The 16999-nt window shown below is 45.0% G+C and overlaps 1 protein-coding gene across 1 annotated transcript in view; it reads right to left on the minus strand.

Annotated features, from left to right (window-relative positions):
* The window catches only part of COL5A2 (collagen type V alpha 2 chain), a 226237-nt gene that overhangs the window by 67668 nt on the left and 141570 nt on the right, over nt 1-16999 (minus strand). Inside the window, exons 12-17 of the mRNA XM_060257242.1 lie at nt 16049-16102; nt 9300-9353; nt 9147-9200; nt 8468-8512; nt 7654-7707; nt 6155-6199 (exon numbers count right to left, since the gene is read on the minus strand). Of these exons, the coding sequence (XP_060113225.1) occupies nt 6155-6199; nt 7654-7707; nt 8468-8512; nt 9147-9200; nt 9300-9353; nt 16049-16102 (306 nt within the window). The remainder of the gene's footprint in view (nt 1-6154; nt 6200-7653; nt 7708-8467; nt 8513-9146; nt 9201-9299; nt 9354-16048; nt 16103-16999) is intronic.

Consider the following 16999-nt stretch of genomic DNA (forward strand, 5'->3'; position numbering starts at 1 on the left):
GGGTGTGGCCTAATATGCAAAGCACTTCCTGCTACAAAAAAAAGCCCTGTACGCATGCATGGGTGGACTGATCTCAAGTATGTTTTACTTGCCTGGAAATACAGAGGCACAACTTTAGGGGAGGGACGGTGGCTCAGCAGCAGAGCATCTGTTTGGTAAGCAGAAGGTCCCAGGTTCAATCCCCGGCATCTCCAACTAAAAAGGGTCCAGGCAAATAGGTGTGAAAAACCTCAACTTGAGACCCTGGAGAGCTGCTGCCAGTCTGAGTAGACAATACTGACTTTAGGGAGCGACGGTGGCTCAGTAGTAGAGCATCTGCTTGGTAAGCAGGAGGTCCCAGGTTCAATCCCCGGCATCTCCAACTAAAAAGGGTCCAGGCAAATAGGTATGAAAAACCTTAGCTTGAGACCCTGGAGAGCCGCTGCCAGTCTGAGTAGACAATACTGACTTTGATGGACCAAGGTCTGATTCAGTATAAGGCAGCTTCATATGTTCATATGTTCAACCAGGGCCCTAACTAGGCGGGGGCTATGGGGACGGTGCCCCCTCCCAAATCTGACAGACACACCCTCTCCTGGTCCCCCAACCCCATTTTTCTATTATTTATGCTTCACTAATTAAATTAGCATCCCCCAGCGCCCCCTCCAGGAAAAAAAATCCTAGATGTGGACCTGGACACAATCCAGACAACCACCAGTAAATGCAGAGAATGGTGGGCTACCTTTCACTAAAGCAAATTATTGCCCTACTTCCCGACAGCTAGGGCAGTTCCTCGGTGGACTAGGCCTCCTTGGAAGATGGTGGGCTCTCTTGGAGGTTTTTAAGCAGAGGCTGGATGGTCATCTGACAGCAATGCATATTCTGTGAATTTAGGCAGATCATGAGAGGGAAGGCAGGCAAGGATGAATCAGTGCTTGGCTCTCATAGCCCGTTCTTACATGCCCAGGGTAATGCCGATTGCCACTTTGGGATTAGGAAGAGATTTTCCTCTTCACCAGATTGGCCAGGGATCTAGGAGCAGGGGTGGAATTCCAGCAGGAGCTCCTTTGCATATTAGGTCACACCCCCTTGATGTAGCCAATCCTCCAAGAGCTTATAAAAAAGAGCCTTGTAAGCTCTTGGAGGATTGGCTATATCAGGGGTGTGTGGCCTAATATGCAACGGAACTCCTGCTAGAATGCCACCCCTGTCTAGGAGGGGTTTTTTGCTTTTCTCTGGGCAGGGGTCACTGGGGGAGTGAGGGGGAAGGAGATAGTTATGAAATTCCTGTGTTGTGCAGGGCGCCTGTCTAGATGACCCTTGAGATCCCTTTCCGGTCTGTCTTTTTATGTTACTAGGGAATGATGGATATCCCTTTGTCCAATATGATTAACATACAGCAGAGAGACATGGATAGACTCCTGTAATGCCTTTTATTTCTGCGGGTATACTGAATAAATTTCCTAGACAATCTTGGGGTTGCAGCACATGGTAGTGATAAATATTCACTTCAACTACAAGATATCAAACCATCCCTCAATTATTTCTTTTCTTTGCCTTTGGCTGGCTTGGTCACCCTCTTGCGGGACAAGATGCATGCAATGAAATAATGCCTTGTATACAAGGTAGTTTTCCAGACACTCGCAGCAAGAAGAACGGTCTGTTCCAGAAACGATTAATTATGAAGAGCATAATTTGGCCTGTGACCTTGCGCCAAAATTGACTGAAGCATCAGCGCAACAACACATTTATGAAGATCTACACACCCAATTATGTAACGGCATGAATATCGTCCTGCCAGTTCTCTCTCCCTCTCGTTTCAAGGGTAAATCCAACCACCAGGGCGAACCTCTGCCAACTCGCTCTCCTGCTGATATATCCCAGCCCTATCTTCCAAATTCGGCCAGGACATGTTTTTGTTCTGCTGTCTGAGCTCCCTTCTGACATTGTAAAGGAATGTAACCGAATATTTCTGCCAACTGGAAGTCACGCTGAACCCACTTCAACGAACGTTCGAAACAGATGGAAACTGTCACGCTTGATCCAGGATGACCAAATTGTTTGCTAATAATGGTGAGAACTTCTTTTTCTTCTGCTCTGTTCCAGTTTACTTGTTTGGGGATTTTTCAGGACATCAAAGTTAGTGTAAAGCATGGCAAAGTTATAGCTGTATCAAGCAATAAGCATGCTGTTTATACACCGAACATTAGCGATGGGTGAACTTGCATAAATCCATTCCTGGAAATAATCCAGAATAAACATATCCTTTTTGTTGGATGTGTGCTGGACATTTGAAGAATGTGAACTCTTGTTTAGACCCAGATGCACTTGATGATAGCATCACCGCTGTTCGCCAGGACCACTGGGTTGGGTACTTGGCAAGATTTCCCCTGGACCATCCTACTGGCACACATCCTTCAATCAACATACATACTATCAGGCCTTGAATTCAGCAGGAGCTCACAGGAGCACAGCTCCTGAACCTTTCTGAGGGTTCCTCCTCTTCCTCCCCACCTACCTTCCATTGAATAGTAGGTGCAGCTGCATAACAATCCCTGGATTAGGAGAGCGGGCAGCCAGCCAGTCACCAGGGGCTTTGTCACGCCCCCAGCAGCCCTCATTAACCCCTGGAGAAGCCCACACCACCCTTTCCCAACTTCTTATGTGATTTTGGGAGGTGGGTGGCTTGCTGGCCTTTTGACTTTGGGGGGGCATCCCAGGAGAGCCCCAGGTGAGTGAGGCCTGCTTGGGTGGGCTAGATCTCTAGCCCGCCCAAGCAGGCCTCGCTCACCTGGGGCTCTGCTTTCTTGCATCAAGTTGCTTTTGGCTGGGGGTTATGAGTTATGCTAATGAGTTTTGCTAATGAGCTCCGCCACCTATTTTTCTGCAAAACAACCCCTGCATACTGTGTACAACTTGCCCAAGTGAGAAAGCACTTCAGTGAATACTACAGCAGAGGGAAAGTTTTTGGACGCTACGCAGCCTGCTTTTTTCAGTGCTTGGGAACATGGGAAATGTAGTTCCTATGCTCTCCAGAAATCCATGGATGCTGCAGCAAACTTCAGCACTCACGCACAGGAGCCCCTTCTCATCTGGGTAAACCCCAGAGAGTTGGAAGGAACATGGAAAGTTCTCCATTAAATGTTTCAGTGGAGATTAGGAATGAATGGTTGACTCCAGTATTCTATTCATGGATCTGCAGGGCAGGACTCCAAAGACCTGAACACAACCATCACCTCCATTTTGGAGTCTGATGCATCAATATTTGAAAATTCCCCATGAAAAGTTACCATGAATTCTCACAGTCACACAGAGAAAACATCTGTGCCACAGTTATTATATGAGTAAATATGTGCTATGTTAATTGTATTTATTGTGCTTAAAATTTTTTGGTTTTTTTAAACAAAAAATTAACACCTCCGCTAATAATCCAAGTATGCAAATAGCACTATTCATTTCACTTAATGCTTTTAACACCAAAGTGTGCATACAGCAGCCTCATGGTGCAGAGTGGTAAAGCTGAAGTACTGCAGTGTGAGCTCTCTGCTCATGACATGAGTTCGATCCCAGCAGAAGCTGGTTCGAGGTTGACTCAGCCTTCCATCCTTCCGAGGTCGGTAAAATGAGTACCCAGCTTGCTGGGGGGGAAGTGTAGATGACTGGGGAAGGCAATGGCAAACCACCCTGTAAAAAGTCTGCCATGAAAATGTCATGATGCAACGTCACCCCAGAGACGGAAACGACTGGTGCTTACACAGGGGACTACCTTTACCTTTATGCATGCCATTTGAATGCTAATCTTTTTAATCTACAGTGCTGCTCTTGCAATGGAAACATCTGCCCGTGCTGAAATCTGTGGTTCAATTTGGTGGAAACACTGCAGGATTACATTGGCCCTGATTCCTGACTTGGATAGCCCAGGGTAGCCTGACCTTGTGAGATCTTGGAAGCTAAGAAGGATCAGCCCTGGTTAGTACTTGGATGAGAGACCACCAAGGAAATCCGGGGTCGCTGTAGAGGTAGGCAATGGCGAACCACCTCTGAACATCTCATCTGGAAAAGCCCACAGGCTTTCCATCAGTCAGCAAAAAAAAAAAAGCTAGTACCCTATATGGACAGAAGCAGGACTGGATAAAGAAATGCTGGATGAGGAATCCTATGGGCAAACCAACATAACTCCCCAGTCCAGATAAAGCCCCATTGTCCTCATTAGATACACATTTGATGTTTGGGATCAATGTGATTATGAGGCCCTGCACACTCTGTGGAGTGGGATTGGGGCCAAAACATGGTGGAAGGAACCGATTGCTAAAAACAAGTGCCAGTTGACTTCCTTATAAGTTCTCTGCATTTTTCCAGTTCATGCCCATCCCTAAATATGGGCCCGCAGAATTTGCACAATGAATTCATAAATTATTGAATGGGGGGGGGGAACTTTTCAGTCAGTGTGGCTCTCTCTCTCGGCTTGGCTTCGCGAACGAAGATTTAAGAAGGGTGCAATAGTCCACGTCTGCTGCAGGCTCGCTGGTGGCTGACAAGACCAATGCGGGACAGGCAGGTCCGGCCACAGTGGCTGCAGGGAAAAGTCTGATTTAGGGTTGGTGCTGTAGCAGTGCGATTCTTCCTCAATCTCCTTTTGTCCTCAAGACCAGCTATGCGTGCGTTCTCAAAAGAAGAGACAGCCTGGTGGATGGTGTGCCTCCATGCTTTGCGATCTGAGGCTAGGTCAGACCACTGGTGATGGTTGATGCGACAGGTGCCAAGGGATTTCTTCAAGGAGTCCTTGTACCTCCTCTTTGGTGCCCCTCTATTTCGATGGCCGGTGGAGAGTTCGCCATACAGGGCAATCTTGGGAAGGCGGTGGTTTTCCATCCTAGAAATATGCCCTGCCCAGCGCAGCTGCGTCTTCAGCAGCAGTGCCTCGATGCTGGTAACCTCCGCCCGCTTGAGGACTTCAGTGTTGGTCACAAGTGTGGCTCACACGTACAGTATCTAACACAGATGCTAACGCTGCCAGTCCCCAGCTAGGGGCAGGGGGTCCCCTGGCTTGGATGCCCTCCCCTTGCTTCAGGGTTATCAGAAAGCAGGGTGGAGGGAGAATGTCCACTGGGCACTCCATTATACTCTATGGAGACTGGTCCCCGTAGCATATAATGAAGAATCAATGTGAGTATTTATTTATTTAGGTTCATCTATATTCCGCCCTATCCCAAGCGGGATCAGGGCAGATCACATACATATAAAATCAATACATAATGCAATAAATGCAACGCAATAAAACCAATAAAAACCAATAAATACAATTAACATAGCACACAATACAGTATAGCAGGGTTGGCCAATGGTAGCTCTCCAGATGTTTTTTTGCCTACAACTCCCATCAGCCCCAGCCAGCATGGCCAATGGCTGGGGCTGATGGGAGTTGTAGGCAAAAAACATCTGGAGAGCTACCGTTGGCCACCCCTGCAGTATAGTGTAACAAAGTGGTGGACTGATAATACAGATTGGGGTAGATTAGTGGCCCCGGTATGGCAGTTCAGATCACTGTGGGGAAGGATGACCAATGGAATAGGCAGTAACCCAGGGGCGTCCGCCTGCCTCAGCCAAACGCCTGGCGGAGCAGCTCCGTCTTACAGGCCCTCCGGAAAGGTAACATATTTGGGGCTATGTGGGTATCTGTGGGCATGTGATGGACAGAACTCCCTTTGGAGTTCAGTCGTGTTTGTCACAACCATGCTCCTGACTCCACCACCAAAGTCCCCAGATATTTCCTGAGTTGGACCTGGCAACTCTTCACATACCAATAAATGCTATGGAACCTTTCCAGTGCCTTGGCTTAGCTCCTAATCTATTGAGCTACAGAAAGATGGCAGTGCTTTTCTGCAGAATCAGACAGAAGAGCAGGCTGGCCCAGCTCTATGCCATCGCCAAGCCTAGGGCCCTCCGGCCGACCTCTGGCCTTATCACAAATTCCTGCTGCCCAGGCTACATGTGGCAGCCAAGCCTCAACAGAGCTTATTTTCCAGACAGCATTAGCGAATAATCATGATGGACAACTTGGCAACAATACTACAAACTGTGTATAATTGAGTTTGTTTTGGTGGCTGACGCAAACAAGATTGAAGCTCCCACAAAGCAAATACGTGGAAGCAAAAAAGAAGGGAGAGAGACTTACAGATGGTCCTGGCTTTCCTGGCATACCGTGTGGCCCACGAGCTCCCTAGGGAGAAAGAAAAACAAAAGACAGGGTACATTTCTGGGACTTGTGTGTTAATTAAAGAAGATGTTCTGACAGGCATCGACCTTTCTGAAGGGGGAAACTCTTGACCTGCAGAGATAGAACTTTGTTATACTTTGTTAGTTGAGCCAGCGTTCCCCTCGGCTTAAGGAGGAATAAGTGGAACAAGACATGAAAAAGGGATTCCTAACTTGCCCGAACCCGGATAGCCCAGACTAGCCCAATTTCATCAGATACAAGAAGCTAAGCAGGGTCACCAAGGAAATCCAGGGCTGCTACACAGAGGCAGGCAATGGCAAACAACCTCTGTTTGTCTCTTGCCTTGACCACAGTGGCCCAGACTAGCCCAATTTTGTCAGTTCAAAGAAGCTAAGCAGGGTCAGCCCTGGTTAGTACTTGGCTAGGAGACCACCAAGGAAGTCCAAGGGATCCCTAACATGCCCTAACCCGGATAGCCCAGACTAACCCAATTTCATCAGATAAAAGAAGCTAAGCAGGGTCAGTCTGTGTGGTACTGTTTTGCCAATTTGAAGGCAGAGGGGTATTTTGTACCATCAAATGTTTTTGCCCCCTCACGTTGTAAGTACTGAGCACCCATGCCCGGAGTGCCACTAGAATGTACAAATTGAATAGCCTTATCCTCGCCATGTTAACTGTAACCAGGGGTGGAATTCTAGCAGGAGTTCCTTTGCATATTAGGCCACACACCCTTGATGTAGCCAGTCCTCCAAGAGCTTACAAAAAACCCCAAGGGTGTGTGGCCTAATATGCAAAGGAGCTCCTGCTAGAATTCCACCCCTGACTGTAACACAACATTTGTGAGGAAGACTGTGCTCCTGTTCATTTGTACTTGGAAGTATCTGTGCTTGGCTCAGAATATGTGGGATGTCTGTATGGGAGATTGTATGTTTTTGGATATGCTTCCTATGTTTTTTCACAGTGTTGCATTAGAAAGCAAATGGGGGGAAACAAAGCTCCTTGCACCCACAAATATGTGTAATTAGCCCAGTGTGCTTCAGTACTTTCCATACTAAATTTTACGTAGCTAAGCAGGGCTTTTTTTGTAGCAGGGATATTAGGCCACACACCCCTGAGGTAGCCAATCCTCCAAGAGCATACAGGGCTCTTAGTACAGAGCCTACTGTAAGCTCCAGGAGGATTGGCTACATCAGGGGTGTGTGGCTTAATATGCAAAGGAGTTCCTGATACAAAAAAAGCCCTGTAGCTAAGTATACATATACATGACTCTCCCTATTCTGTCCTGCGTTTACATTGTAACAGTAGAAAGCAATTCGTATCTTGCCAGTCAGTAGAGACATCTAACCGAAAACTGAAATTTTCGAGAAGCGATCAATGTGAAGTGTACAAATTTATACTAAGAAACAAAACAGAGAATGACCCAATATCAATTTAGCCCAGTCTAAAGAACCACTTACTGGAGTCCCTTGTGGTCCAACTCGTCCTCTTTCTCCTGGCATCCCACGAGGACCCTGCAGCCAACAAAGGAAATAAACCAGCTCAAGATCTCAAGGTGTAATTTGCGAAGTTTCTGGGGGACTTCTACACTACCGAATTTTCGTGAAAGTCTCAGGCTTCAGTTCTCAGTTAAAGGATTTCTGTCTGTACTTGAAAAAAAATTGTCCTCTGCTTGAAAGTGTGGAAGAAACCAATGATAATGATAATGATATTGGATTTATATCCCGCTCTCCACTCCGAAGAGTCTCAGAGCGGCTCACAATCTCCTTTACCTTCCTCCCCCACAACAGACACCCTGTGAGGTGGGTGGGGCTGGAGAGGGCTCTCACAGCAGCTGCCCTTTCAAGGACAACCTCTGCCAGAGCTATGGCTGACCCAAGGCCATCTCAGCAGGTGCAAGTGGAGGAGTGGGGAATCAAACCTGGTTCTCCCAGATACGAGTCCACACACTTAACCACTACACCAAACTGGCTCTCCTGAGCCAATAACAAATAAGCCAATAACAAATAAGGCTGACCAATAGGTTGACTCAGTTCAATACAGATTCTTATATTCGTATTATTGGAGTGAATGTCTGAGCATGCCTGGACATTGGCTGGTGCTACATCGCTCCAAGTGTATACGGGTGTTATCTCCTTGAATGCTGGTCGGTTCAGTGACACAATTGACTTCAGTATAATGTTGATATTTTCTATATTTTCAACTTTTATGTTTCCCTATTTTCTCAACGGAGGGGGAAAGGTAGGATATACTTAGATATAAAATGACACTCACCAAAGGTCCATTTGGCCCCATCTGACCTGGTGCTCCGGGTTCACCCTAGAAAAAGCAACAAAAATACATAAATGAGTTATCTATAAGTATGTTTAGCTTATGAATTCTGTAGATAAGGAAGTGACTATGCAATAAATTACTGATTTTGAAATATTAACACCAGTGTGTAAAGACAGATGGATGGATGGACAAATGAGAGAGAGAGATGACAGATTGAAATAAGACAGACAGATGATGATGATGATGATGATGATGATGATGATGATGATGATGATGATGATGATGATGATGATGATGGAGATGATTGATAGATAGATAGATAGATAGATAGATAGATAGATAGATAGATAGATAGATTGATTTTGTCCCCTAAATCAGTGGCACTATCTATCTATCTATCTATCTATCTATCTATCTATCTGTCTGTCTGTCTGTCTGTCTGTCTGTCTGTCTGTCTGATAGTTATTGCCACTGATTTAGAGGGCAAAAACAGGTGAGTTCTTTGTACCCTTTGGGTTGCTTTGTTAGATTAAAAAGAACAAATCAAAGAGACTGTCAAATGCATTGTGAGCAAAACAAGCTATCATAGTAGTGGCAGTGTCAAAATCCAAATAGATTCATGACATTTTGCAACTCTGAAGTCCTAACAGCTGAAAGAAAATTGCAGTTCATATATTACCTTCGATCCAGTGGCTCCAATTTCACCTTTCGGGCCTTCAAGCCCTTTATGGCCCTGTGAGAAGAAAAGAAGGATACATAGATTAAACAGCTCCCTAAAGCATAACGGTATAAAGGAACCCACTGAGAAACAAGGAAACATGTTCACACTTACTCTGTGGCCCTTTAAACCTGACTGACCTGGAGCCCCAGGAAAACCTCGAGCACCCTGAAACACGAGAACACACCGGTAACATGATAGAGCTCTTATAGAACACACTATTTGGATTCATAAATAAAGTAATGTTTCACATTAAACGAATTCAAATCTCTATTATTGATTGATTTAGCAAACTTTGTACCACCTCTCTCGGGAACTTGCCTAAGTTGGCTTACAAAATAAAACAAAATAAAAACAAAACATTAGAAGTTCAGTAAAACCCGGTATCATAGACCCAGCCACAGCATAAAATCAGAAACCACTGAGCAGCTTAAAACACAGGCTCTTTCTCATATTCCTACTCAGGGCTTTTTTTGTAGCAGGAATTCCTTTGCATATTAGGCCACACAGCCCTGATGTAGCCAATCCTTGAAGAGCTTACAGGGCTCTTCTTACAGGGCCTACTGTAAACTCTTGGAGAATTAGCTACATCAGGGTGTGTGTGGCCTAATATGCAAAGAAGAAGAAGATATTGGATTTATATCCCACCCTATACTCTGAATCTCAGAGCGGTCACAATCTCCTTTATCTTCCTCTGCCACAACAGACACCGTGTGAGGTAGCTGGGGCTGAAAGAACTCTCCCAGAAACTGCCCTTTCAAGGACAACTCCTACGAGAGCTATGGCTGACCCAAGGCCATTCCAGCAGCTGCAAGTGGAGGAGTGGAGAATCAAGCCTGGTTCTCCCAGACAAGAGAGCTATGGCTGACCCAAGGCCATTCCAGCAGCTTCAAGTGGAGGAGTGGGGAATCAAACCCAGTTCTCCCAGATAAGAGTCGATGCACTTAACCACTGCACCAAACTGGCTATCAGAGGTTCCTGCTACAACCCCCAGTACCAGGTAAGTGTACCATGCATCCATTATCACAATATGCAACAATGCATTGTGGACAGAGTCCTGCATTACTTTGCACTTGGCCACATTGAACCTCATCTGCCACATTGACGCCCACTCCCCCAGCCTCAACAGATCCCTTTGGAGTGCCTCACAATCTCTCTGACATACAGAGCCACCCCACCTCCAACCCTTCCCTCCCTATCCTTCCAATATAACTTATATCCAGGAATCACCATGTCCCACTGATTCTCCTCATTCCACCAAGTTTCTGAAATTCCCACAATGTCTATGTTTTCTCCCAACACTAAACATTCCAACTCACCAATTTTACTTCGAACACTTCTTGCATCCGAGTACTTGCAACCGTGGCAAGTACTTGGATGGGAGACCTCCTTGGAATACCTGGGCTGGGATGCAGAGGCAGGCAATAGCAAGCCACCTCTCTGAATGTCCAAGCCCCACTAGAGGGCACTAAAAGTCAATCATGACTTCCAGACACACACACAAAAATACACACACACACCCAAAAAAGGAGAGAGTCAAAACTCTCTTTAAAATGCTTTTGTCTGGGGGGGGGGGGGGCATGAAGTCGGTCAAGTTAGAAACCAGATGAAGGTTTTCTACATATGTGGTTGAAGACTCTGGTAGGGTTGCCATGTCTGGTAACCAGAGGGAGGCACGGGGGCTGAGAGACAGCATGCACTATACCATCACTTTGAGTGAAAACCCAGAAGTGAAGCTGGGTAGCTCTAGGATCTGCTGGAAACTCCATGGTAAAACCATAGAGTTTCCAGCAATTCCTAGACCTACCTTGCATTACTTCTGGTTTTACAGTGATGTTGATGTGCACATGACGTTTTCCCCCATCAGCATTCAGAGCAGCGGCAGGCAATGAGAATTGGAGGTGGAGAATTTCGCAACCTGACTGGGAGAATAGTTAGCCTACTTTATAGCAGCCACCTAACCCTGTTACCAGAAAGAGCAGATAACACTGGCCTTGATAGACATAAGGTGTGATGCAGGAGCAGGCAGATTCATAAGGAATGATGAAAGGGGCCACGGCTCCATAGCAGAGCATCTGTTTGGCATGCAGAATGTCCCAGGTTCAGTCCTCAGCATCTCCAGTTGAAAGAATCAGGTAGTAGGTGATGGGAAAGACGTCTGCCTGATACCCTGGAGAGCTGCTGCCCGTCTGAGTAGCCAATCCTGACTTTGATGGATTAAAGGTCTGATGTAATATTAGTCAACTTCATGTGTGTGTTCATGTGAGGTAGCCAGAGCCGGCGCGTGGGAGACGGTGAACTAGGTGATTGCCTAGGGTGCCAACTCCCAGAAGGGGTTGGGGGTGTGCGCCCCCTCCCTGCTCGCGCCATCCCTGAACCTCCATCACACTTTCAGCTCTGAGGGATCCAATGTGAGGGATTCTACAGTCAAGACGCCACAGAGAAGTAACATTTCATTGCTTGCTTTATAACTGGTAACTTGAAGACCAGCTTCCAAGGAGGAAGTAAGTGCTGTTCTCAAAGAAAAGGAAGCTTTCTGAAAAGCAGAGAAGCTGGACAGAGGATGAAATGCCTCAATGCCTCATCACTGGCTATTAGTTTCACGCAGAGTTGAACATGCCGCCTTTGAGAGCTCTGAGTGGTCTGGGGAAGAGAGGGCTTGCAGAAAAGGTGACCTGCCTCCTTTGCCCAGAAGCAATCAGCAGAATCACTCAAACTGAAAAGCCTTTGCTTTTCTGTTCACTTTTCCCCTGGGCAGAAAATCATTCCAAACTCATTGATTTTTCAGAAGCTAGTCTATTTTCACAGATGTTCAGAGTGAACAGGGATAGGTGTGACAAGTCGTTAAGACAACCAATCGAGTGAGCCTTTCAACTTGATTCCTGTGCGTTGCACGCGTTGTTTTAAAACTAATCCTGGTGTATCTGGTCAGTGCTGTTTCGATGCTGACTTTGCAAATAATTGCAAGTGAGGTTTTTAATAAAGTTTTTGGAACATTGTGGTAATTAGGCAAAGATTTTTTTTTTTGAGTCATCGGTGTCTTATATGTCATTTTCATTTTAGGAGCAACATAACCGGATGTGTTGCTGGCAACCAAGGTCGTTAACTCATGACTAATTGGGAGATTTATTACAGAGCAAGCATACTGGTCTGGTTGAAGGAATGGATCAAATTAGAGAACAGGAGGTTGTTGATGATTGAAGGGCATGATTTAAGAATTGGCTGGCATGCATTTATCTGGTATAATATAGAAGGACATAAATACTTTAAAAACCATCTAATAAGAAAGTTGTTACTTGTAACGTGGGGAAAAATGAGATCTATATATGATAAGACTCCAAGTTGGATGGCGCCATTAGAGGCCTCCACACAACCCCATCTATCAATTCACGAGATTCCTTTAACATATGCAACTTTATTGAATAAAGATGGGAGTATAAGAACAAAGGTACAATTGGCAGAGCAGAATATCTCTTTGGACTGGTGGAGATTGGCCCAACTAAAGTCCAGATATAATATGGATAAAGAGAAAGGTTTTCATCTGAAAGAATTCCATTTTGATATACTGCTTTTGAAGACCGATGTAAAACAGATAAGTAAACTACATAGTCACCTCCTGCAGTTGGAGATGCAGGATGAGGAAATAAAAGATGTAATGATCAAATGGGCCAGAAACATAGGTCACACAGTCTATCTGGAACAATGGTCACAAATTTGGCAAACAAATATAAAGATTATGAAGTCGGTTTCTTTTAAAGAAAAAATATATAAAATGATATATAGGTGACATATGACTCCAGCAAAGCTAGCAAGAATGTTCCCAGGTTTATCTAATAAATGCTGGAAGTGTAAGAGTACTGTGGGAACATATTTTCATGTTTGGTGGACTTGTAAAAGGGTTAAGGACTTTTGGACGAAAGTCCACCAAATGCTTCAAAATATGTTGAAAACTGTTATTCCTTTTAAGCCAGAGTTCTTTCTTTTGAACCTATTGCCAGATAAAATGGGTAAAGCTGAGAAACATTTGATAGTTCATGTTAACACTGCAGCAAGGATATTGTTAGCTCGGTACTGGAAAGGAATCGATATGCCAACAATGGATGAGTTAATTGTAAAGGTAATAGACACAGCTGAGATGGAAAAGCTATCTAACTTGTTAAGATCAAAACCTGGGGAATATGTGGGGAAAAACTGGAATTTATTCCATGAATGGTTGACGAAGGGATAATGTTGATAAAAACTAGAAAGACAAATGCTCCTGCCAGAAAATGAATAAATGATGTGTATGCTAAGTGATATCAATTAATTCTTGATATTAATATTAATTTACTTAAAGATTACAAGGTTGTATACAAGAGGATGGAAAGTGAGGTATCACTGTTCCCTTTACCCGTACGTGTGTTGATGTCACTGTGTGTTTTAGTATGTATGTACTGTATGTAATGTCTGTTATCTGTTATTTCTTTGGGTTTTTTTAATAAATAAATATTAACACACACACAAAAAAAAAGTTAACTCATGACTATGTTTGGGTGTGAAAGTTGGACAATGAAGAAAGCTGACAAGAAGAAAGTGGATTCCTTTGGAATGTGGTGGTTGGAGGAGAGTTATACAAATACTGTGGGTCACCAAAAAGATAAAGAAGTGGGTTACACAAGAACATAAGAGAAGCCATGCTGGATCATGGCCCATCCAGTCCAACACTCTGTGTCACCCAGTGGCCAAAAAAACCCAAGTGCCATCAGGAGGTCCATCAGTGAAGCCAGGACACTAGAAGCCCTCCCACTCTTGCTCCTCAAGCACAAAGAAGACTGAGCATCACTGTCCCAGACATAAGAATATAAGAGCAGCCATGTTGGATCAGGCCAATGGCCCATCCAGTTCAACTCTCTGTGTCCCACAGTGGCCAAAAAACCAGGTGCCATCAGGAGGTCCACAAACAGGGCCAGGATTCTAGATCAAATTGAGCCTCATTTCTCCCAAGAAGCTAAAATGACTAAATTGAGGCTATCATATGTTGGTCACCAGGGCTTTTTTTTGTAGAAAAAGCCCAGCAGGAACTCATTTGCATATTAAGTCACACCCCATGATGTCACCATTGTTCCACACAGGGCTTTTTCTACAAAAAAAAGCCCTGGTGACCAACATAAGTTAGCCTCAGTTTAGTCATTTTAGCTTCTACAAAAAAGCCCAGCAGGAATTTATTTGTATATTAGACCACACCCCCTGACACCAAGCCTGCCAGAACTGTGTTCCTGTGCATTCCTGCTCAAAAAGAGCCCTGTTGGTCACACTATGAGAAAAGAGTTACTGGAAAAGACAATGATACTAAGGAAAGTTGAAGGTGAAGACCCAACACGAGATGAATTGGTTCGTTCAAGGAATTCTCGTCCCTTGGTTTGCAAGACCTGAGCAAGGCTGTTGGCGATAAGATACTTCAGAGGCCATTCATTCACTTCACACACAAAAATAATTAGGCGTGTAGTTTATAGCACACTCATCAAGCAAATAACTTTGGTTTTAAACTTCTTATTTCTGCAATCCGAGCTCTCTGCTCACGACCTGAGTTCAATCCCAGCGGAAGCTGGGTTCAGGTCACCGTCTCAAGGTTGACTCAGCCTTCCCATCCTTCCGAGGTCAGTAAAATGAGTACCCAGCTTGTTGGGGGGAAAGTGTAGATGACTGGGGAAGGCAACGGCAAACCACCCCGTAAAAAAAGTCTGCCATGAAAACGTCATGATGCGACGTCACCCCAGAGTCAGTAACGACTGGTGCTTGCACAGAGGACTACCATTACCTTTTAAAGTACCGGTATCTTTAATTTGGTCTTAACAACTGGTGGCCCTCTCTAAAGGGTAGGCATCTCCACTCAAACTAGTTCCTCCCTTTAAAAAAAAAACAGAAATAAAGAACAAGGGAAAAAACTCAAAATCCAGTATAATAAAAAGGGAAAGGAAGGGAAAGGTCCCCTGTACAAGCACCAGTCGTTTCCGACTCTGGGGCGACATTGCTTTCACAACGTTTTCATAGTAGACTTTTTACGGGGTGGTTTGCCATGGCCTTCCCCAGTCTTTTACACTTTCCCTCCAGCAAGCTGGGTACTCATTTTACCCACCTCAGAAGGATGGAAGGCTGAGTCAACCTTGGGCCAGCTTCCGCTGGAATCGAACTCAGGTCGTGAGCAGAGAGTTCAGACCACCGTACTGCAGTACTGCTGCTTTACCACTCTATGCCACGGGGCCACTATAATAAAAAGGAGGGATATATATATATATATATGGATCCCCATGGTGCAGAGTAGTAAGCTGCAGCATTGCAGTCCAAGCTCTGCTCACGACCTGAGTTCGATCCCGGTGGAAGCTGGGTTCAGGTAGCTGGCTCAAGGTTGACTCAGCCTTCCATCCTTTTGAGATCAGTAACAACTCAGTGCTTCTAAGTCGATATGTGATACTGTCTTTATGCCATGCATTCAAATACTGATTGAGTTGTGAGGTCTTCAATTTATTGGTTTACAGGTGGGCATTTAACTCTCCAGTGTTGTAATACGAGTCCTCTAGCTGGAGTTAGGGCACAGAGGGTTCGTTTTGGTTGCCCCTGGGTTAGACTCAAAGAGACAGGGGGAGAGTTTTAAAAGCCTATGAGCATCCTCCAAAATAGATAAACATCCTAATACAGAATTGATACGAGTCATATCTCCACAGGGAACCTTTGGTTCTCATGCATGATTAACTGACAGTGGTTCAGAAACAAGATTTTCTCCTCTGACTGTATCTCTCGTCTTCAACGCAATTTCAGGACCGCGATTCCCTGACACTCTCCCAAAGCTAGAAGAGTTTGTGGAACAGAACGGATAGTGAACGTACCATGGAACCTGGAAACCCAACTTCTCCTGGCTGTCCTGGTCGGCCTGATTCACCCTAGAAAGAAGAAACATATCGAGTTAAGTCTTGCGGTGTTATTTTAATATTCATGCATGCAGTGTCTGAGAGTGAGGTCACCTTTCAACATTTCTGGCAGAGGCTCTGTTGAACGGGATGCCCCTTAAACTGAATATACTGCTTAACAATTATTTCATCCATACAGGGCAGCTCAGGCAATCAGATATCCAATGGCCAATCAGAAGCCCTTCTGGGCACAAGCCCCACCCACTTCCTAAAAACACTTGGTGGGCACAAAGGAAGGTGGTAGCAGGTGCCATGATGCCCACAGGCACCCATATTGGGGACAGCTGCAGTTGGAGAGTCAACAGTGCCATCCTAAACAGTTACTCTCTTCTAAGCCTTCTAATTGATTGAGCGTTGAAGGATATAAGCTCTGCTTTGGATTGCACTGTAAATGTCCTGATCTGCTAGTTTTCCTGGGTAGAAGAAGCAGAACACATAATTAGTGATGTCCAACAACCTTTCTATATCGAAAGATTACGCTACACTAATAAACTTCTGCGAAAGTCAGTTCCTTCTGCAGCCCGAGATCTTCAAAGCCTGTTTCAGGCAGGAGTGGGCTGCGAAATGAAAATGGCCCTGGAACAAACCAAGATGACTGTCCCTATCAGCAGGTGCTGGAGGGGCCAATCAGAATGGGACAAACAAGGGTTTTAGCTCCCCCATTGCTTTCTCTTGAAGTTTATAATGGTTGGGCATTATACAGTGTCTTAGGCGTTCTATTAAGGAATAATTTTTTTTCATTGAAAAATTTCAAGTGGAAAAAGCTCTGATGAGACAAGATTTCCTTGTTAGCTGAGGCTGAAACCCAGTTAGACTGAAGCTAAGTCTGGTAGACTTTTTCTGCTTTGGATTCCTCTACATTAAATTTCC

The sequence above is a fragment of the Heteronotia binoei genome, chromosome 16, assembly GCF_032191835.1.
Source record: "Heteronotia binoei isolate CCM8104 ecotype False Entrance Well chromosome 16, APGP_CSIRO_Hbin_v1, whole genome shotgun sequence".
In the NCBI taxonomy this organism is placed as follows: Eukaryota; Metazoa; Chordata; class Lepidosauria; order Squamata; family Gekkonidae; genus Heteronotia; species Heteronotia binoei.